The 24,379-nt window shown below is 33.0% G+C and overlaps 1 protein-coding gene across 1 annotated transcript in view; it reads right to left on the minus strand.

Moving 5' to 3' along the window:
- Window positions 1-425: 425 nt before the first annotated feature.
- The window catches only part of LOC126890750 (cytochrome P450 6k1-like), a 33,157-nt gene continuing 9,203 nt past the window's right edge, over window positions 426-24,379 (minus strand). Inside the window, exons 3-5 of the mRNA XM_050659921.1 lie at window positions 14,732-14,944; window positions 10,384-10,632; window positions 426-805 (exon numbers count right to left, since the gene is read on the minus strand). Of these exons, the coding sequence (XP_050515878.1) occupies window positions 624-805; window positions 10,384-10,632; window positions 14,732-14,944 (644 nt within the window). The 3' untranslated portion in view covers window positions 426-623. The remainder of the gene's footprint in view (window positions 806-10,383; window positions 10,633-14,731; window positions 14,945-24,379) is intronic.

Here is a 24,379-nt window from a genome sequence, read left to right on the forward strand (position 1 = left end):
TTGATGGCTGCCAAGGTCGTTCTAACCATTGGCACTTTGTAAAATTATCATAATTTTGATTTACACATCCTATGTCATTTTTGAAGCTTCCGTTACCGCTTTTGTTCAATTCTAGTCCAGAAGATATATTTATCCCCTGTTTTGTACATATACATGTGTTTGAAATTGAAAACATTTGAACTGCAAATATTTAAATTTATATTTTTTTTATTCTCGGAGGAGGCCATGGCCCCCATGGCCCCCTCCCTGGATCCGCTCTTGTAAAGAACTTACCGTATCATGACGCACCGGTGCGCTTGACAAAAAATAGGATAAAATCAGTTAAACTACGTTCTTCTAGGTTCTAACAACTCAGTAAACAAATACTGTTAAAGTTTCATTTAAACAAAATATAGCCACAGAGGATAACAACCTAAAAAAATAACTTGCTTCAATATAACTTTATTTCTCTGAATAAAAATCAAGATATAAATCGTAATATGTGTAATAAAATATTCAACAAAAGTGATTTAGTAAAAGGTTACTCCAATTTACTTCCCGTGTGTTTTTAACTCTTAAAAAATATCTACAATTTCTTCTTCTACATTTCGAGTTTATTCGGATGAGTTAGTAACCAAAAAAATTTAAGCAACCATCTCATCCTTTATAGGTGTTATCATTATTGGAAGACCAACTTTAGAGGAGAGCACAAAACTTCTTGGTTCAAATTCGATCTTCTCTGGAGTTTCAGTACATTTTTCTAGTTTGAAATTTAAAACTATATGTGATAAAACCATAGACACTATCAAAATTCCGAGTCGTTTACCTAAAAATAATAATTAATTATTTAAAAAGATTCTGAAATTGTTTTGTTGAGGAATGTCTAAATAAAATACTATCTGTAAATGTCGTGATTACACTACAAAAATAGATTGAAATAAAATTTACATTTTTAGTACATATAACACAACCTCTTTTATCAAAAACTGACATGAATCACTGCGAAATCTACCAGAAATAGATTACAATTCCAACAATATGCTATAGTGTAGGAAACAGAGGTTAAACCTCGCAAAACGGACATCCGGTTTTATTTTTTTTTCTATTATATTAAGGGGGCGTATTACGAGACTAACTTTCTCTTAAAAAATTTCGCCCCAGAACCCCCTTTCATCCCTTTAAAGGGGGTAATTTGTGGTTTTTGCGAAACGTAGCCCTTCCTGTACGTCAGCGTTTCTCAACGTTTTACCATTTGCGCCCAAATTTTCCATAATTATTTTCACCGCGCCCCCCTCGTTCAATAACAATATATCTATGCAATAATACATAGTATACCTTGAGCTGCATGAAACCTAATAAACGAAAAAGACATTGGGAAACGCTTCACAGTGAGTACATTAACAAACCCCGAGAATTCTTCGAGTTAAAATTAAAATGGCGTGAAAAGCAAAAATTAGTTTTAATAAAAATTTTGACTGTGAATGAAATAACTTTACTTGTCTCTTATAAAGTCTGATATTAAATAGCCAGATCTAAAAAGCCTAACACTATTGGTGAAGATCTTATATTACCAACTGCAATCAAAATTGTAGAAACTGTGTTTGGAGATAATTTTGCTAAAAAATTGGAGTTTACACCTCTATCAAATGATACTGTTGCCCGCCGAATTAGTGATATAGCTGAATATGTACAGGATCAGCTAATCAGGAAGTTGCGTGAAAAGCTGTTTTCGATTCAGCTTGATGAGTAGTCCTGTCGCCAGGGGGGGTACAACGGCCTCGTTAATTCAGATGGACTTACTCAAGTTTTTTTTATGTATTTTGACCCGTAGAACACGAATTTTTTGGGTAACAGTTGATCCGGATGTCGATAAGATTGTTATAGACCAAGAACTTGAGGAATCAAATAACAGCGATTTTTGGCAAAACAAAACAATATTTTGTATTTTTTGGGCCATTTTAAGTAAAAAATATTTCTACAAGTTTTTTCGTAGGATGCACAGTTTTCGAGATAAACGCGGTTGAACTTTAAAAAAATCGAAAAATTGCAATTTTTGAACCCGAATAACTTTTGATTAAAAAATAAAATAGCAAGTCTGCTTACCGCATTTGAAAGTTTAAGTCAAATTATATCGGTTTTGATTATTTGCATTGGTAAAAATTTATTTTTTTATTGTTTAACAAAGCTATAAACACGTAGGGTTTCCCGTGCTTTTACATGCGTTTTAACGCATGTAACGTAGAAATAGTCTTGATTGCACTAGTACCTATTCTACCTACTCGTTCGATTTTAAATGAGAAATCATAGAATCATCACTCACGCACTAGTTGTTTGTAGCTTTGTTTAACAGTAACACAATAAATTTTTAGCAATGCAAATAATCAAAACCGACATAATTTGACTTGAACTTTCAAAGGCGCTAAGCAGAATTGCTGTTTTACTTTTTAATCAAAAGTTATTCGGGTTTAAAAATTGCAGTTTTTCGATTTTTTGAAAGTTCAACCGCGTTTATCTCGAAAACTGTGCATCCTACTAAAAAACTTGTAGAAATATTTTTTGCTTAAAATGACCCAAAAAATACAAAATATTGTTTTGTTTTGCCAAAAATCGCTGTTATTTGATTCCTCAAGTTCTTGGTCTATAACAATCTTATCGACATCCGGATCAACTGTTACCCAAAAAATTCGTGTTCTACGGGTCAAAATACATAAAAAAAACTTGGGTAAGTCCATCTGAATTAACGAGGCCGTTGTACCCCCCCTGGCGACAGGACTAGAGGCAACAATAGCAATAAATATGCTCATTTAATTGCCTACGTTCGATTTTGTGATGGCAGATCAGTAGTAGAACTACTTTTCTGCAAACCAATAGAATTGATAGCAAAGTCGCTTGCATTATTTGCTATGTTAAATGATTATATAAATGAAGCAAAAATAGAGACACTGTATGATCAACAAAGAAGCTCTGGCTTGAATATTGTGCTAACTACGATTGTAACAATAGTTAATTATCTACATAAACATGAGACCTTTGAAAACTAGAACCTTTTCTGTACTTTGCAAAGACATGGATGCGGTACATTCAGCATTATTATTTTATTGTGAGGCAAGCTGGTTATTACGTGTGAAATTTTTACGTGTTTTGAATTAAGACATGAAATCGCCATTTTTCTAGAAGAAGAAAAGAGGCCGCAAGCCAAGATGTTTCACGATGGTTTATTTTTGATGAAATTGAGTTACTTGGTTGATATATTCGAGAAACTAAATATCTTGAACTTACAACTTTAAGGGGCCAATACGAATAGAATTGATACGAATGATAAAGTTAACGCTTTCTGTAGAAAATTGAAATTGTGGAGCAGAAATTTAAAGCAAAAGACCTAGAAATATTTGAAAATGTGGATGAATGTTTTAAAACGTACCAGGTTGAAGCACAACACGTGAAAGTTGTTTTTGTAATCATTGAAAATCATTTAGCAATGCTGACAAAAAATTTTAAAAGATAGTTTTTTGCCGACGACCAATTAATAAGTACCTAATAGTTATGAGTGGGTCGGGAATCCGTTTCAAATAACACCCGAAGAGTTCTCTACTGCAGAAGAAAAAACATCATAGACTTCACAGCAAATGCCGAAATCAAGAAACAGTTTAATATTAGATCCCTCTTTGAATTTTGGGCAGGGGTAAATGATGAATTTTCTGCACTGAAAACCAGAGCGTTCCGTATACTATTACCGTTTTCACCATCTACCTTTGCGAAACAGGATTCTCCGCGATGGCTGCTTTAAAGACCAAATATAGATCGCAGCTAAATATAGAGAAAGAACTGAGAGCGTCTATTTCTAATATTACACCCTGTTTCGATAAGCTTTGATCTGCAAAAGAGGCCCAAGGAAGTCATTAATTTACATTAAACTTGTTGATTTAGTGTTCAGTGCTCATAACTATGTATAGCTCCTTGTTCATGGGTATTTTATTTTTTGTTTGTCAGAATTTTGTTTTTCTTTGATTTTAGTAAGTTAGTCAATGTTTTAAGTGTTTTTTTTTATATTTTCACGCCCCCCCATGGCTAAAAGCGCGCCCCCCTAGAGGGGCGCGCCCCACAGGTTGGGAATCACTGCGTACGTTTTGCAAAAAATTTACTTAATAGTAAAATGAAGAAGACTATATTTCCTACTATTTATTTCCCGACAGCATATGTCTATCACCCACCGTTTAGCAGGAGTGGCGACCCAAAGTTGACAATTTTTTTAAAAAAGATGTTTTAAAAAAAATCCTATTGCCTAACTGTAATGGAACTCAAGAAGAAACCCTGCGACAATTAATCACAAATAAGTGGCTGATTTTTTGGTATAGGTTTATTTAAGGGCAATTAATCATTTTTTAATTACAGGTTGTTACATTTTAAAAAAACCCCTTTTTATACGATACGAACCCATTATGCTAGAGTAAAAAAAAAAGAATGTGTGTGTGTACTTTGTACGCACGTAAGAAGTTATATTTCTATTATAATATAATCTAACTTCATATTATGATTTCAACGAAAACAATATACCTATCTACTTTAAACAGTTTTATTGTATTGTATAAAAATATTAAACTAATTTTAGAAAGAACAAACAGAATACCAAAAATAAAAAAAAAGGATATGACTTTATCCGGATTTGAACAGGGGACCTCTCGATCCCTAGACGAATGCTCTACCGATCAGCTACCACCGTTTCTGTATTCTTTTTGTATTCAGTCGGTCATTTCTCGGACATACATAATTACAATCACGGTGACAGATACATTAATTGAAAAGGAACATTTTCAATAATATTTATAAGGAGGAAGACAAGTCCACACACATAAAAATTATAATAAATATATTTACTAAAAATACTAATAATATATTCTTTTCACGCACACCTTATTTGCGCTACATAACTTAAAAGATGTAGCGAGTAATACCATACTCTCGGTGAAAGAATTCACCCTCGTGCCTAAAGAAGTACCTATAACTTCAAAAAAACTTTCAGCGATTACCCATGTACAAGTATTATTTACAAATTTGTATAACGCACCCCCATATTTTCCCCGAAACCACCCATAAAAGGAGAATTAGTAAAGAAAATAATCAAAAATTGATTTTGGGCCACGACTGTGGCTTTAGGTTGCAAAGAAAGTAAAATATGCATAGGTCAGAATGTGTAGCAGATAACGTGTTCTTTTATTTTCCAGAAATACGTTATCAATAAAATGAATAGGTGACGAAAAAAAAACAGCAAAAACTGGTGCCAGCCAAAGAATTTCTGAGGTTTACGGCGCCACTGTGCCGTAACGGTGGCTTATACGAAAAAAATGCATAGGATCTTATTTGTAGAGAAAATAGTGGTCTTTAATTCTGTGTAAGCTCTGTTTCAAAAAAATGCATAGGTAATGAGAAAATTGTAAAAACATGCTCGCCAAGGCATAGGGGTAGTTTGTTTTCAAGAATAGGGGTGGTTTCCGCAGGAATGTTGCAATAACCATATATATTTATGAAAAACCCTATTGATGGGTTTTCCATAAGACCCAGCATATGCCCATATGGGTCGAAAAGCAAAAAAAAAACGAAAATCTATTCAACGCAACATCAAGTGACAGAAAGTGGCTACTCTTCCGATCATGGATTATAATAAAAAATTTGACGTTATTAAATAAATAAAATGTTAGATTTGCGTTAAAATTTTGGTGCAGAATTACAGCTACATTTGAAGTAGCTTAATAAATTCTTTTAATAGCATATCATGTTGGTACTACACTACAATCACTTATCTCATATATTACCTACCTACACTCATATCAATAGTGAAGGTAATTATATCCTTCTGGATCCTTCCCTTTTTTAGTCCGTAGAGTGGCTCGTAAAAATGACGAATTGCTGCATCCGTACATTACAAATCACCAAAATCTGGAGGAAAGCTAGAGTGGTAGCCCTCTTAAAACCAGGGAAGTATCCGGCGGATACAAAGAGTTTTAGACCTGTCTCTCTTTTGTGCCACCTTTTCAAGGCATTTGAAAGAATGCTACTGAACCGGGTCGCTGAATATGTGGAGACTAAAATTATTCCAGAACAAGCAGGATTCAGACCCGGAAAGTGCTGCTGCAGTTAAATTCTTAACCTCACTTAACATATTGAAGATGGTTTTGAACGGAAAGAAATAACAGGAGTAGCGTTCGCAGACCCAACTGCCGCCTACGACACAGTTAACCATCAACGGCTACTCGCAAAACTCTACGAAACTACAAAGGATTTCCCACTAACAAGGTTAGTGAAATGTCTCCTCCAGAATAGACGTTCTTACGTAACGCTCCAGTCCAAGAACAGTTGGTAGCGGGACCAAAGAAATGGGCTACCACAGGGAAGTGTCCTCGCGCCTATTCTATACAACATATACACCAACGACCAACCCATACACCAACAAACAAGACAATTTATTTACGCAGAAGTTACAGCTCTGGCAGCTCAGGGAAAAACCTTCAATTAAGTCGAAGTGAAACTGACAGATGCCCTGGGAGACTTAGCCCTATACTACGATAAAAACCATCTGAAACCCAATCCCACAAAAACCCAGGTATGTACTTTCCACCTTAGAAACAAGCATGCCCGAAGGCCGTTGGAGGTGGAATGGCGTGGTCAGATTGTGGAACACAACGAGACGCCAAAATACCTTGGCGTCCGTCTGGATAGAACTCTGTCTTACCGATACCACTGTCAAGATGTCAAGAAGAAAGAAAGTGTCAGAAATAATATCATCCGCAAACTAACTAATACAAAATGGGGAGCACAACCACACACTCTCCGCACTTCTGCCTTAGCATTATGTTTTTCGGCTGCGGCGTTTAGAGCACCAGTATAAGCAAACTCTGCTCACGCAAAGAACGTCGACGTGGCTATAAATGAAACGGTTCGTATAATATCGGGTTGCCTGAAACCGACACCTATCGAAGAGGTATACCCCATAGCTGGGATTGCTCCACCACCTATTAGGAGGAAGGTCACGTCATGGGTAGAACGAAAAAAGCAGGAGACGGACCGAAGACACCCCTTATATGACCACCAAACTCATCCAAGCAGTCTGAGATCTCGAAAAAGCTTCCTAAAAACATCAAGATCCATCCCCGAAGCGCCAGAGACGCGCTGAATACACCTATGGCAAGCGTCAGCTACCGCGACACATTTTCCTTCCTCGGAGGAAATGGCTGCTGGACACAATTTACCGTATCCGACTTGGAAAACGCTAAACAGACTAAAAACCGGAGTTTCACGTTATGCTAGTAACCTGAAAAAATGGGGATACCAGAAGGACGATCCCTGCGACTGTGGCGCGGTTCAGACCAGCCGGGATCTACTATCATGCACAGAGATGAGAGACACCTGCACAGAAGCACCAGAGACGCACCGAATACACCTATGGCAAGCGTCAGCTACCGAGAAACATTTTCCTCCCTCAGAGGAAATGGCTGCTGGACACAATTTACCGTATCCGACTTGGAAAGCGCTAAGCAGACTAAGAACCGGCGTTTCACGTTATGCTAGTAACCTGAAAAAATGGGGATACCAGAAGGACGATCCCTGCGACTGTGGCCTAGTTCAGACCAGCCGGCATCTACTATCATGCACAGAGATGAGAGACACCTGCACACAAGAAGACTTAATTATAGCAAACGACAGGGCCATCTATGTGACCAACTATTGGAAATACAGAATTTAAAGTTGTTGGTGTTCCGGACACGGAAATTAAATAAGTATTGTCCTTTTCATGAGGATTTTTCAGTGCGTAACAAATTATAGGAAAAAGGGTAAGTCCGTGATAATAAACACACTTATGACATTTATTCTAACATGACATTTTAGTTAAATCTGACAGTTGTCACATTTTATTTTCAATTTGGAATAAAAACAAATCAAATGTGTTTCTTGCATTTATAAAATGGTATTTTCTTTGATTTGTATAGTCTTATAAATTATACAGATTATATTTTTAATATTATTATGTAATTTAAAAAAATTATTTTTTTTATTATGACGCCATCTATCGACAACTAGAATAACTAGAATAAATGTTACAAATGTCACCGACGAAATGTAATCACCGACGTGCCTTTTTTTTTCTGTCACATACAATTTAATGCGTTAGAAAGAAATCGAAAAACTGACGCTCTGAAAGATGATCATGAGAAAAAGAATATATAATTATATATTATATTATAATCAAATTCCCTTCTACCTATTGGTGTCGGGATTACAATAATAACTTAGATATTGTGTACAAATTTACGCCACTGACTTCTATTTTGTGCCAATACTTTTGCTTCTTTCCAGGATTTGCCCCTCTTTTGTAGAATTTTTCCAATAGCTTGGTCCCATGTTTCTCTTGGTCTTCCTCTCTTCCTCTTGATATTTACTTTAGCTTCCCAAACCATTTTTACCGGTCTTCTATCATCTAGTCTTTGTAAATGTCCCCACCAGCTGATTTGTCTTTTTTCTATGAATTCTAAGATTGATTCCACCTCCAAATCCTCCCTTATCTGCTCATTTCTTACCCTGTCAAGTCTTGTGATTCCTCTCGCTCTTCTTAGGTACTTCATTTCCGTCGCTTGTAGTCTGCTCTTCTGCCTCTCTGTTAATGTCCACGATTCACAACCGAAGGTGAGTATGGGTCTATATATTGCCTTAAATACTTTCATTTTTGTACTTTGCGCTATTTCCTTTTTTCCTATAAAAGTTGTGTTCATTGCATAATATGAACTTATTGCTTTCTCTATACGTTTATCAATTTCTAAACCTTGTTGACTTGAATCTTCAATTTTTACACCTAGGTATTCGAAGCATTCAACTTGTTGTATTTGTATACCATTGATCTGTATCCTCACGTTTTCTTTAGTTTTTGCTATTACCATCACTTTTGTTTTTGTTAGGTTTAGTTTCATGCCACTTTCTTCTAATATTTCACTCCACGTTTGTAAGTTTTCTTGTAGGTCCTTTTCTTTTGCTGCCATTATAAGATAATTATATATGTGTTATAATATAAAGATTTGTCAATAAAATATTTTCTTTTGGTTATTTATTTCACTTTTACGGAGTCTTAAACAAATTCGTTCCTTAACTGTGAGTGAAGTTACGTTTGTATGAAATAAATAGAAAATAGGATAGACTTACCATAAAATTTTAGACTCCAATATAAAATTAGTGGTAAAATAACTGTTTATATAATATAAATAACTTCTAAATGCAAAAAAGGACAAAAACAGCAAAAATACCAACAAACTGACAGTGACAAGTAAACAAACCAAAACAAACCAGAAACGTAAAAAACACAAATTTTAATGAAAATCTGAAAACGTCCCAAGTTTTTTTGTATGTATCTATCTCTTTTCGGTGTACTGAGTCTAGAGCGTTCATAAAAATAACATGTGTCTTTACTTAATAACAGGCGGCAGCTGGTTTATCTTTAGTTTGATACGTGGAAAACAATGATGCTAGATAAAAAGTATGTGTTTTATCTCGCCAGGTATTAATGAGACACGGGTATAGTAAAATTGTATTCTATATTTATTTATTTTTTTCTTAACCTTTAACTACCCGCGCATCAAGTTATAACATAACTACACGCGTGGCGTACTTTATACGCCACAAGAAAATACACTTAAAAACAGCGGATTTGTTTATTTTTTTTTTTAAATACTTAGTTGTTTGTTATAAACCTTATTCGGCATCAGTGAATACTTGAAGGTCCTTCTCAGTAAGCCAATTGGGATTTATAACTAGAATTATGGAATAACTGGATTCCATAATAAATAAAATTACTAATAAAAAATTTTTTGAAATGTGATTTTTTACAGGAGAAAAAGTATTGTTTATAAAGAAAAAATATATTTTGTGATATAGTGACTAAAAAACAATTGAAATATTTACTTATATTACTACTTATATTAATATAATCGTGGCGTATATTGTCCACCACTGGAAATAACAAATAATAAACTATAAATTACGATCTTTCCAGGACGCCGATTATAATGAAACTAAAACCAAATTGTAAACCACATTCCAGTGATAGGTTAGAGAGATAAACAAGGTCAAAAATTAAATTTTTAAATATATTTGCAGTAGAATTCTTATATCTGGCGTACAAAATACGCCAGCGCGTGTAGTTAAAGGTTAAAATATTTTAAATATTAGTACTCTGGCAAGTATTTATATAAACATTGTGACAACTGTCAGATTTAACTAAAATGTCATCCCTCGATTCGCGACATTCTTGAAATCTTATATGACGTCAAAATTAATGACATACTGAAAAAAGGGTTTGGGATCAACTGCACTAGCTACTTTCCTATTTTATATAAGAATTTTACATTACGCCTTAGAACTTACCTATACAATATTTTGGTCCTTCTCCAAATGGTATAAAACTGAGTCCATCTGAATTAATGCTGTCATCTGAAAATCGTTCAGGGTCAAACAGTTCAGGATTACTGAACAAGTTTTCATCTCTCTGTAGAGAAAAGGAGGGAATGAGTACTGACATATTCTTCTCCACTATCAGATCTGTACCTTCAAATTGGAAATCAGTCCTAGCCGATCGGTCAATAAATGGCAACGCGGGATATTTTCGCAATGTTTCTAAAACAAAATATTTTTCAATAAAATTAAATACTTCAACGAAATTACAATCATCGTAACAAATTTGTATTTTATTATTTTTTTTTATATTAAGAAAAGGGAGAGGTCATTTAAAAACATCTTTGTATGCACCTTTCAAATGAAAAAAATATATTTATATTAATTAATATTTTCGTCAAAATATAATAATTAATTCCTAATATATTATAGTGCAGTCGCTGAAGGTGGATTTGAGTTATTACCTCCGATTTCGTTGAACCTCCATGTTTTAAAATTATTTTTTATATTTTTCAAAGTGCCGTCACCGAAGATTTTCACCTCCGATTTCGTTGAGCCACCATTGATTCTCATGAAAATTGGTAAATAGTTAGAGGATACCTCAAAAAATAAAAGTGATATAGTGTTAATTTGCGCTTTTTGCATTTTGGGTGTGAAATCTACCCCTGCTTTAAAATTATTTTTTATATTTCTGAAAGTGTAGTCACAGAAGGTTTTCACCTCCGATTTCGTTGAACCTGTATGTGAAAGTGTATGTATGTAATAGAGAGCGGAGCACCAGATAATCAGTTCCACCCAGCGTAATAAATTGAAAGGAACTCAACCGGACCAACAGCTGGTGGTCATCCAGTCCCCAATGTATTGAGTTGGGAACAACCGCAGTGTTGCGACGTATTGAGTCAGAGTCTGCCATGGAGCGGTCCTATATTAAAGGATTACTTCGTCGGGGTCAAGTCGTTGCATGGGTTTGTGTGTATGGTTGTTCATATTTTGATTCTGTGATTCCGAACTGTGTGTAGTGATTCCGTATTGAGGATTAACGCGATTGCGAGTCTGCGAAATTATTAATAAGATTTGGTACTGAGGAATATCGTGATTGTTTCTTGTCTTATACTAATATTGTTATTGCATTTTTGATATTAGTAAATACAATTGTGTTTTCTTTTTACAGACGTCCGCCAAGGGGACTTTCTTCGGGAGCGGAGCGGATACTAGAATATTGTTTTATTTTATTATTTTTGATTTTATTTTTTATGGAAAGAAAAATAAGAATAGTATTTATTTATTTTAATTGAATCTGTGTTTGGTTGAGTAGGTTGTCCGAAAAGAACTGCCCGTTGAGTGCTCTTTACAAAAAATACACCAGTTGAATGCCAAAATGCACAGCATGTGTTAATATGGTTTCAAACCCGCATAAGAAAAAACACAAAGGAAAGTATGAATATTATTGAATAACTATGAATAAAGAAACTAGTTTGCCCAAGAAATTTTTGCAGAATATACAAAAAAAAATAATGTGTGTGTATTTTGTACGCACGTAAGAAGTTATACTTCTACTATATGATTTCTTAAAAGTAAATATACTTTAAACAGTTTGTTTTAATTTTTTTTAAACCCCAAACTAATTTTGTGCTTACCGCTTTCAAAAAAATAAAAAAAAAGTATAGGATTGCACTGTATTCGAACTCAAGACCTCTCGATCTCTGGCCGAATTAGTCGAGGCATCGAAGCACAAAAAAAGGCCTTACTGTCGATTTTTGGCGCAGTAAGACGGATTTTAATGCAGTTTGGTGCGTTAAATTCGTGAGAATGTCAGGAAATTTCGTGAACTAATGTAATGAATAAAAAATCTGAAATTGCATTTGTGCATAAGAAAAATGCACTTCAAAAGTGCATTTTGAAATAGGCAATTATTATAAATTTGCAACTCGGTAAATAGTTGGGACTCGGTAAATAATGGAGACAAAACGAAAACTACGACGATGGAAAGAGTATATCGAGGAACTATTTCATGACCAGAGAGAAGCTAGTACATCCGTAGATAGCCAAACGGGAGATGTAGGCCCAGAGATAACCAAATCAGAGGTTAGTCAGGCAATAAACTCTATGAAAACCAATAAATCTGCTGGTCCAGATGAATTGCCTAGCGAGCTGATAAAGTTGGTCAACGAGAAAAACCTGGACATAATAGTAGAACTGTTCAACGCTATCTATACTACAGGAATCATCCCCAGAGAAATGTTGACATCAGCCTTTGTGTGTTTGCCAAAGAAGGTGAATGCAAAAGAATGCAGTGACTACCGAACCATAAGCTTAATGTCACATACCTTGAAAATTCTATTGAAAATTATCCACGCCAGAATACACTCTAAACTGGAGCTGGATATTAGTGACACTCAATATGGGTTCCGCAATGGTATGGGTACCAGAGAGGCATTATTCTCCTTCAACGTGCTGACACAGAGATGTTTGGATGTTAACCATCCTCTTTACGTCTGTTTTATAGACTACAATAAGGCGTTTGATAAAGTAAAACATGATCGACTCATGGAAATCTTAAAAAATAAAAACCTAGATGAAAGAGATTTAAGACTAATAACACACCTCTATTACAATCAGCGAGCAATAGTAAGAATTGAAAAAGAAACATCTGAAGAAATGGAAATAAAGAGAGGAGTCAGGCAAGGCTGCATACTATCACCTCTATTATTTAACGCTTATTCTGAAGAGGTAATGCGAGAAACTCTGGAAGATGAAACAGTCGGCATAAGAGTAAATGGAGTCTTAGTTAACAACATCAGATATGCAGATGATACAGTAATAATAGCCGATAGTTTACAAGACCTGCAAAGACTCATGAGTAAAATAGTAAAGTGTAGTAGGGAGTACGGACTCTCTCTCAATATCAAAAAGACGAAGTTTATGAAAATTAGTAAAAACAACCATAATACTAACGAAATCTTGATAGTAGAGGGCCAGCAGATCGAAAGAGTAAAAAAGTACACTTACCTAGGAACACTTATAACAGAAAATAATGACTACACTGCAGAAATAAAAGTCAGAATCGAAAAAGCACGTTCTAATTTTATAAAAATGAAAAAGGTCCTATGTAGCAAAGATTTAACATTAGCTCTTAAAGTACGCCTAACAAAATGTTACGTCTACAGTGTTCTATACTATGGAGTGGAATCATGGACGTTAAATGTAGAGACAATGAGACGACTTAACGCCTTTGAAATGTGGACCTATAGAAAAATTATGAGGGTTTCCTGGGTAGATAGAGTTACAAACAATGAAGTACTGAGAAGAATAGGTAAAGAAAAGGAAGTTGAACTTATAATTAAAGAAAAGAAGCTACAGTATCTCGGACATGTGATGCGGGGCGAGAAGTATGGCATCCTACGACTCATAATGCAGGGAAAGATAGATGGCAGAAGAAGCATCGGAAGAAGACGAATTTCATGGTTGAAGAACCTGAGAGAGTGGTTTGGATGCAGCTCGAAACAACTATTTAGAGCTACTGCCTCAAAAATTAAAATAGCTATGATGATTGCCAACCTCCGTAGCGGAGATGGCACCTGAAGAAGAAGAAAATAGTTGGGCAACATCCCGATTAGTTATTTTAATTATTTTTAATCATTTTTAAGTCCATAATAATCTAAGACCTAAGATGTCAATAACCATTAATAATAAACAAAAAATTGTTCCTTGTGGGGAATCGAACCAAGTACTAACACGTCCGTAACTAGATACACATACCGCTAGCCTATGCAGACACTTGCTAGACACGGGCGATATTAGGTATAAACAAAAACAAATAGATAAATAAAAATTGTAAAGAAAATTACTACATACTAAATGTATTATAAAATTAATATATTCCTAAATTTTAGAAGAAACGTTCGTAAATAGGTACATTTATACATAACATTCGAAAACTCGACACTTCAATCCTTCAATGCCTCGACTAAATGCTATACCAAATACGCTACGAGGACTGTATCTGTATCAGTTCGGACGTACCTAATGACAATTCACGGTAACAAACAGGCAAGATGAATAAATATACAATAAAATGTTTTAATAATACTCATCTTACTCCTGAGGAAGACAAATCCAAAGACACAAAAATTATAATAAATATATTTACGAAAAGCACTAATATACTCTTTTCACACCTTTTCTTGCACTGATATATTTATACATATCTAGAAAGATTTAGCAACTAAACGCCATACTGTCTGTGTGCGCATGCGCGCAGTATTATGAAATTTTACTTTCAATCGCGCCTAAAGAAGTATAACTTCAAAAATTTACTTACCATCAATACACATTCCTAAATATTTATTTTCTTGTACTCCTTCAAATGTAAGCGATCCATATTTTTGAACGTTAGCCCTAACCTCATTTCTTAATTTATTTTGTATTTTCTGGTTCATAGCAAGTTCGTATAAACTGAATTTTACTGTTGTACTTGTAGTATCCTGTCCGGCTATTAAGAAGAGTAGGGCATTGGACACAAACACTTCAACATCTTAAATAGATAAAACTGTGTTTAAAATCGTTAAATAAAATATTAGAAATTATAAATAATTACACAGGCCGACATGATTTTTGGTGTTTTGAGTTTGACAAGTGTCCTTAGCTAATACGGGTACGCTGATTCTGAATATGAATTCGGTTTAAGCCCATCACGTCAAATTTTTCGCAAAATTAAAAAATCGTGTGAGATATTATGTACTAGCTCAAACAAGTACCTTATTGATATTTTGTAAATTGCATTAAAATTATTTCTTTAAAATACTTAATAGATCGATAGAAACTATTTTAATGCAATATGTGAATTTTATTTAAATAGCAACACTGCCCATCAAGTAAAAATATTTCACAAAATTAAAAAAAAATCCAACAGCCATCATCAGATGAAATTTAAAACGAAAAATCCGATGAAGACGAATTCAATCCTGATATAGACCAACCTCCAAAGTTCATCCAAGCTGACTAAAAGACTTAGTGAGAGACTTGGGCCTATCGAAGGATCCTGCACAAATCTAAGAATCACGACTGAAGGATAAAAAATGTATTGGCTCTAGGCACCACATTTTCGTGGTATAGGCATCGCGAAAAAGATTTCGTGGAATATTTTTGTCAAGAGGGCTTACTGGTGTATTGTACTAATATTCCTGAAGTAGTCGAGAAAATGAGAGCTGATTACAATTCCACATCATGGCGGTTATTTATTGATTGTTCTAAGAGAAGTCTGAAGGGTGTCTTGTTGCACAATAGTAATACTTATGCCTCAGTATCTGGAAACCACTCAAGCAAACCACTCTGTGCATCTCAAAGAAAGATAATATGAGAATCCTGAGCAGTTCCGAAATAAAATAAAATATAACGGATATTGTTGGCATCTCTATGAGATCTCAAAATAATATCCATGCTTTTGGGTCAGAAGTCTGGATTCACAAAGTATCCGTGTTTTTTGTGTGAGTGGGAGCACGAGCACGAAATATTTAGCTTACGTTAAGAAAGAATGGCCACAAAAAAATGTGCAGCGTAATACTCTAGTTGACCCAATGAGTTCCTTTTCCTCCTCTTCCCATAAAATTAGGATTGATGAAGTAGTTTGTCAAAGCTTTAAATAAATAAGGTGACTGCTTTAAATACCTGAGCGACAAATTCTCTGCATTTTCTTAAGCTAAACTTTAAGAAGTATTTCTTAGGCCCTGAAATTCGAATCTTAAAATCGGACAGATTGTGCCAGAATACAATGGCCCAGGATCAATCTGAAGCATGGAGTTCTTTCGTAGCAGTCGTAGACTGTTTCCTTGGAAACAACAAGTCCCAAACTATAAACAAATTGTAGCCAACATGGTCGAAAATTATAAAAACTGGGATGCAATATGAGTGTCAAGCTTCATTTTCTGGATTCCCACGTTGACAGAAGAAGAGCAGGGAGAGAGGTTCCATCAACATATAAAGGAGATGGAAAGGCATTACCAAGGAAGATGGAAAATAATAATTATGGCTAATTACTTCTGGACCTTGAAGAGGGACTCGACCACAAAAATTCATAAGAAAACTACAAAACGCAGTTTTCACGGAAAAAGAAAAACGATTTTTTTTTTCAAAAAAATGAACGATTGTTTAACGTAGGTTATACTGCATTGTTTGTGTATAAACAACTCAATTTTGCAGCGTAACTTTGTATTAAATAAAGTTTCAATAAATATTTAATCAGTATTTTTGGCAGTTTCTATGAAAAATTTCAAATACACTTTTCTTGAAAACCTGACGTGCTGGAAAAAAACTAAGCAAAGATTCGTGATCAGCACATCCCATTTACTATAGGACACCTATCAAACTTGAAACACTTTTTCATGAAAATAAAAATGTAGGCTTGTGTTATTGTTGATAAAGTCAGTCAGATCGTTTTCTTGTTGTCAATGATATATCATCTACCTATGTTATCTTTGTACCTCGATTCTGCAATATTTTTGTTTTCTAATAATAAAACACTGAAAACGTTTGTTTTCTGTACTTCCACAGAATTTATTATAACTAAGTGACTACAGCTGTTTCGGCAGAGTGCCTTTCTCAAGTGATATAGTTTACAATGTGTTTGCCTTTTTAAGTCTTCAACTGAAGAGGTTGAAGAGTGGGGAGCTGTTTGTCTCGAGTTGGTCATTCAGAATTATATCTGTATTTTTCAGTTTATTAATTTCCATAGATTCTAAAAAAGATAGCTTAAGGCCTTTATTTTGAATATGCAGAATTTGAAACTCTTCATTGAAAGAATGATTATGATCTAGAAGGTGAAGTGCGTATGTAGAAGTGTCTGTTTTTCTATTGTTGAATGCCCTTTTGTGTTCTGCTATCCGTTTGTCAAAAGTTCTGCCAGTTTGACCGATGTACGTTTTCGGACAGTCACCACACGTTAGTTTGTACACACCACTCTGTAGTTGCTTTCTCTTTCGGCTTTTATTTTTCTTAATATATTTGCTTAAGTTGTTGTTAGTTCTGAAAGCTGGTGTTATTCCTTTCATTGTTATGTATCTGGCTATTTTTGTTGTTATCTTGCCAGTATATGTGAGAGAGCAGAAGGTACTGGGTTCTTTCTGTGGTGGTGGATACACTAATTTCAGGGCTTTCTTATGGAGTTTTTGGTTTAAAATTTTGTTAACTGTTTGTTCGTTATAGCCGTTGTTTACTGCTATTTGTTTAATGATGTTTAGTTCTATCTCGAACTTATTTTTTGTCATGGGAATTTCTGTCAGTCTATGTATCTTGCTATGGTAGGCTGCTAATTTGTGTTGTGTAGGATGGGATGATGAATTGTGTATAGTTGTGTCAGTATGGGTAGGTTTATGATATACGGGGAACTCATGTTTGTTGTGTAGTCTGGAAATCATTACATCTAGAAAGTTTATGGAGTTATTCTGTTCTGTTTCTATTGTAAACTCAATATTATTATGAAGTGAATTAATATATGATAGAAATTGGTCAAGCTGTCTGTTAGTTCCTGTAAAGCATACTAGTATATCATCCACGTATCTCCACCAATATAAGAACTGTTTAAATACGGGATGTTTAAACTGCCGAAACAGCTGTAGTCACTTAGTTATAATAAATTCTGTGGAAGTATAGAAAACAAACGTTTTCAGTGTTTTATTATTAGATAAAATGAACTTCCATCAAGTAACGGTCGAATCCATAAATTATTTTTGTTTTCGTTTGTCTTGAGCACCTTTTGTTATCATTTCTTTTACTATGCCGTGATGAGCGCGCTAATAACCGGCAAAATAAGGTAAAAGAGATGGCGAAAGGAAATAAAAAAAGATGAAACTAGTAGTGGTGGAAGATTATCGGTATAAACCTGTAATTTACATTACCACTATGGGTAGTTCCACCTTTAAACGTTAGATAGTTGACTTCAGTCATAATAATTGTACGTAGGACGTTCTTCCTAACCTAGTTTTATTACGTTATGCATGTTTTCTCTTTTTCTTTGCCTTATTGACCTCCACATACTTGGGTATTTGGCCAACTCAGTATCTCAGAATAAAGGAAAAATCCCTTCTTCACCTACAATTTCGAGTTAATATGGGACAAAAATACAACCAAAGTAAAAACTTTTCTCGCTCAGGGGCAACATGTCATGTTAAGGTCATACCCATTTATGAGAAAAGCTAAATATTGGAAATTAATGGATAAATTAATAAATAGGTAGTTTGAACAATATACCAAAAATTACATAGGACTAGATAATTCAAATCTGTTATATCCTTATTATTTTAAAAACTGTTCAAAGTTTAGTTCAAGCACTCATACGGCTAGTAGTCTGGGCTGATTATCGGAGAATAGACCATTTTTGGGAAAAGTTATTTACCAGCAATTTTATTGCTGGAATCGAATTATAAGATCCTATATATAATAATAATATAGGTATGCAAAGTCCTCATATAGTGTGCTACTTTTTCTATAAACAAAATGGCGCCCGAAAATCGTGTTTTTTTCAATTATTGCTCTATAACTCCGAAGATTTTAATTTTACAACAAAAACTCTGAAATAAAAATTCACCGTGATTAAATTCTGCATAGAGACATGTTTTTCCCGATCTGCTCCGATGAAAATTTTCCTCGGAAAATGCGGGTTTTCCCAACAAAATCTTTAATTTTTAAATAAAGTTTTAGATAAGTAATTATCTACCAATATTTAAATAATTTGGTGACTTAAGAGCCTTCTTGGTTTAGATTATAGTTCCAGAAGCTGATGCAAATTAATCGAATATTTTAGCAACAATTCAATTGTTAATTAATAATTTAGGGTCGCAATAATAACTAAAATAATTATGATACACTGATCAAACTTTGAAATCTTATACACATGAGATGCTTTTTTAACATTTTGTCGACAAAATATAAATTTTTTATTTTTTTGCATAATCTTTAAATGTTTAAAAAAATAGTTATAAACAAATTAACGTTTCTCAGAAAGTTTTTATTATATTGTAATTTTAAAAAATAGCTAAAATGCGCATTTCAAATATCTTGAAAATTTCTTTCACTTTCTTTCTTTCTATTCAAATATCTTTAAAACTTTTTTGCAACCATTTACAAAAAAGTTATGAAACAGCAAAATAAACATACGATTACTACGGTGTTTATATATATTTTTAATTCTTTCAAAGCGTAGAAATGAGTATAATGTACAAGCTAATTATTTACAAAAAAATATCGATTATCAATTTAATGGTTATATTTTAATTAAAGATTATAAATATATTTTTTTGTAATTTACACGCGCGAAAGTATAATAATACAGCACTGTAGCTGAAATTTTCACTCGGAGCGACGACCGGCCGCGCGAGACGTACACTTTTATAAATAATATATGCTGCGTGTCAGTCGCTTCGAGTGAACATTTTAGCTCCGACTCTGTATCAGGCCTACTTTTGCGCTAAAAATTACAAAAAAAAGTAATTTTAATCTTTGATTAAAATATAACCATTGCACTAATTTTTGACATTCTTTGTGAGTAATTAGATTGTACCATAGACTGACTTTTAAGCTTTGAAACAATTAAAACAAATTATAAACAACGGAGATTTCGTATATTTACTTTGCTGTTTTATAACTTTTTTGCAAATGGAAAAAAATTTTAAAGCATTCATTTTCAAGACCTATGAAATACGCATTTTAAGTATTTTATAAAATTAGAATATAATAAACAATTTCTGAGAAATGTTAATTTTTTTATAACAATTTTTTTTAAACATTGAAAGATTATGCAAAAAAATGAAAAATTTATATTTTTGTCGACAAAATATTAAATAGGCATCACACCTTTATAATCTTTCTAAGTTTGATCAATGCCTCATGATTATTTTGGTTGTTATTGCGACTGTAAATTTTTAATTAACAATTGAACTGTTGCTAAAATATTCGTTTCATTTTCACCGGCTTCTGAATTTATAATCAATACCAAGAAAGCTTTTATTTCACCGAGCTATATAATTATTGATAAATAATTATTGGCCTAAAAAATTTATTTGAAAATTAGAGATTTTGTTGGAAAAACCCACATTTTCCGAGAAAAATTTTCGTCGGAGCAAATCGAAAAAAACATGCTTCTATGTAGAATTAAATTGGGGTGAATTTTTATTTGAGTGTTTTTGGTATAAAGTTAAAATCTTCGGAGTTATAGAGCAATAATTGAAAAAAATACGATTTGTCGGCGCCATTCTGTTTATAAAAAAAGTAGCACACTATCTGCGGACTTTTCATACCTATATTAATAATATATAGGATCTTATAATTCGATTCCAGCAATAAAATTGCTGGTAAATAACCTTTCTTTGTACTTTACTAATTAGACCAGCGTATTATAACTATTTTTTTTTCAAAATTTAAAGATTATGCAAAAAAAAAGAAAAATTTATATTTTGTCGATAAAATATTAAATAAGCATCTCATCTTTATAATCTTTATAAATTTGATCAATGTATCATGATTATTTTGGTTATTATTGCGATCGTAAATTGTTTATTAACAATTGAATTGTTGCTAAAATATTCGTTTAATTTTCACCGGCTTCTGGAATTACAATCTATACCAAGAAAGCTTTGATGTCACTAAGTTATTTAATTATTGATTAATAATTACTTACGTAAAACTTTATTTGAAAATTAGAGTTTTTGTTAAGAAAACCCGAATTTTCCGAGGAAAATTTTCGTCAGAGCAAATCGTGAAAAACATATCTCTATGCATAATTTAATTGCGGTGAATTTTTGTTTGGGTGTTTTTGTTATAAAGTTAAAATCTTCGGAGTTATAGAGAAATAATTGAAAAAAATACGATTTGTCGGCGCCATTTTGTTTATAAAAAAAGTAGCACACTATCTGCGGACTTTGCATAACTATATTATTAATATATAGGATCTTATAACTCGATTCCAGCAATAAAATTGCTGGTAAATAACTTTTCCATGAATTTTGCTAATTAGCCCAGAGTATAGGGTCAATGTGCTCAGTGCTCACACCTTTGCCTGAGTCAGACGTAGCGGTTCCAAATGAAACGGTTATATAAATATCAGATTTTAAAAAAACAGCTTTACCAGGAATTTCAACGTTTTCAATTTTAAAATTTAAGAAATTTTTAAATTTTAGAGTAAGAATATTCCCAGGTTCGCTGTATACCATACTACTTACAAATTTTACAGTAAAATAAAAACGTTCAATACAATTGGTGTATATTTAATATTTATAACATTTAATTAAAAATCCAAATGGATTACAATTTTTCAAATTGTTCAGAACGAACGTTATTGGTCTTATCAGACGCTCTTCAGTGAAATTGGAAGTGTGTTTAAATTACGAACTAATAACAGAGAACAATAACCACATGGTTATTGTGGTTATTGTTCTCTGCTAATATTGTCGATGACTAAAGAATGACTTTTGCCATACAACTCAGGTAAAACGGTTTATTATATCCCAGATTCCCTCAGGTTCTTAAGCTAGGATATTCTTCGTCTTAAATTCTAAATATCGCTTTCCTAAAATTTTGCCTTGCATATTAAGTTGGTAATAATGAGTATTTTCCCTCTCTCATCATATTATATTTTAAATACCTACTCCAGTTTTCGTCTTTTGATAGTTAATGTGATTTTCGCTTCATTTCCTGTTATAGTCCAGGAACCGAAGCTTTTCACCTCGCAATTTTTACAGAATGAATCGATTTGCTTGAAAATTTAAGAATAAGTAGTGGATGGTCCAAGGATCAAAATCTATATGATGCCAAAAGGCGCTTTTACCATGGGGGTGGTTGCCACCCCATCTCGTGGATGGAAATTTTTTATTATATTTTGACTGAAAAAGTTAGTAAAAACATTCATTCTAAGCAAAAAAACATTATATACATTTTTTTCATAAAATTGATAGTTTTCGATTTATTCGCTATCGAAAGTGTTAGTTTAATATTGAAAAAATCAATGTTTTTCGATATATACTTTACGATTTACGATTCACTCAATTTTTGCCGTAGAAAAAATTTTTTCAAACCAAGTTCTTGGGAGTTAGATAGCCTATAATTTCATATTTAATCATTAAAAGAAAATGGTATTTTTTACCAAACTACAAAAATTCGTTATTCACTTTTAACTCCGATTATTTTAAGACTCATCATTCTAAGCCAGCCAAACTTGTAGAATATTATAAATAAAGATAAATGAATAAGGACACTGACTAAAAACATCGCTGACTTACATTATTATGTTTCCAATTATTGGATTTCTCCTTTTTTTCAAAAAAATATAAAAAAATGTATTGATTTTTTAACCGTAAATTTCTTATTTTTTATCTTAGAAAGTTTGGAAAAAACAATTTTGTAGGTTTTTACAAGATCTATAAACATATTAATAATAAACGTTTTTAAAATCTTCTGTCGCAAAAAAAAGGTGACTTTAAAAGGGTTGGTAAAGGTGGTTTTTGCATGTTATTACAAGTTTTAATTGTCAATAGCTCACTCAATTTTTGATGTAGAAAAACCTTTTGCAAATCAGGTTCTTGTGAATTAAATAAGCTACAATTTCAAATTTAGACATTTTATTGTATCTCTGATGCTAATCTTTTTATTCTGAAGAATAAACCATTTTTTTACAAACTACAATTAACCTCATTTTTTTTAAACTAATCATTCTAAGCTCGTCAAACTTCTAGAACCTATTAATATTACATAAATAAAGAAGACCAAATAAGGTCAATGACCAATTTTAATTAGGTTGGTGATAAGGAGGATATTTCCGATCAAATTTTCGCTGAAAAAAATAGGGCTGACATTCTTTTCATTATAAGTCACTTAGTTTTTGAGCTTGAAACTTTGTTTTATTTCTAGAGATAGATATTTTTAAATACTTTAAATTGAAATAAAAATGTATACCATTTTTATTCAGTTGCAATGCGAAGCCAAAACCGTCTTAACTTTTATCTAGACTAGAGAGTGCAGCCAGCACTCTTATCGACGATTTCACCTCTTCTTAGAGGCTCTAATAAAAATGGTATCCATAAAAGACGCACCTCCGCATTATAATATACACGTAAGACGACACATTAATAAACGGTTTCTTAGCCACGGGATTTAACACAGGGGTTTTATTGAATGGCCAGTAAGATCCCAGATCAGACTATACTCGTTTTCTTTTTAAGGGGTATTCCTGTTCCATTGAAAGAACTAAGACGACGAATAATGCATAAATAATGTAATCTTGTAATCCTTAAACTGCTTCAAAACATTCTTTGTCTGTTCGAACAGTAACTTACTAATTTACGGACGTTGGTGAACATAATTATTTTAAATATTTAATTATTATTTTTTCTTATTAAGAATTTGTAAATTTTTTCTAGGTTTCTTTACCCTTTTAAATAAACCACTAAGAAATTTCTTTTGTGTTATTTTTATGTTTGAGGTTTGGTTAAATAAAATTTGGATAGAATTTTGTTGTTTGTAAATACTTCACCAAATAGGACATCTAAATTTGCCATTTCAGAATAAAACGGCGCCTGGCGCCTGAGTGAAAACATGGCAGCAAGTCCCAAGCCAACTTTTAAATAAATTGATAGATTAATAGTTATTTATGAAACAGTTCGTGAAGTATGCTTTCTGCAAACGCACGCGATGTTTAGAGCACGAGCGACAGCGGAGCGAGTGCTATACATCGCGTAAGTTCGCAAAAAGTACTTCACACACAGTTTCATACAATATTTTATCTACGATAAACAAATAAAAAAAACTGTAACTCTTCGTCACTGAAATTCATTTCTATTCTACAATTTTTAGAACTTTGACATTTAAAAATTCTAACTTCTTTCAAACCACAAAAGTGTCAAAAATTTGTTTTAATTTATTGCTCACATATCATCACCATGACAACGCGAAAGTTAAGGATAGTCGATTACATGAAAGTGTGCCA

This window comes from Diabrotica virgifera, chromosome 8 (assembly GCF_917563875.1).
Source record: "Diabrotica virgifera virgifera chromosome 8, PGI_DIABVI_V3a".
Lineage (NCBI taxonomy): Eukaryota > Metazoa > Arthropoda > Insecta > Coleoptera > Chrysomelidae > Diabrotica > Diabrotica virgifera.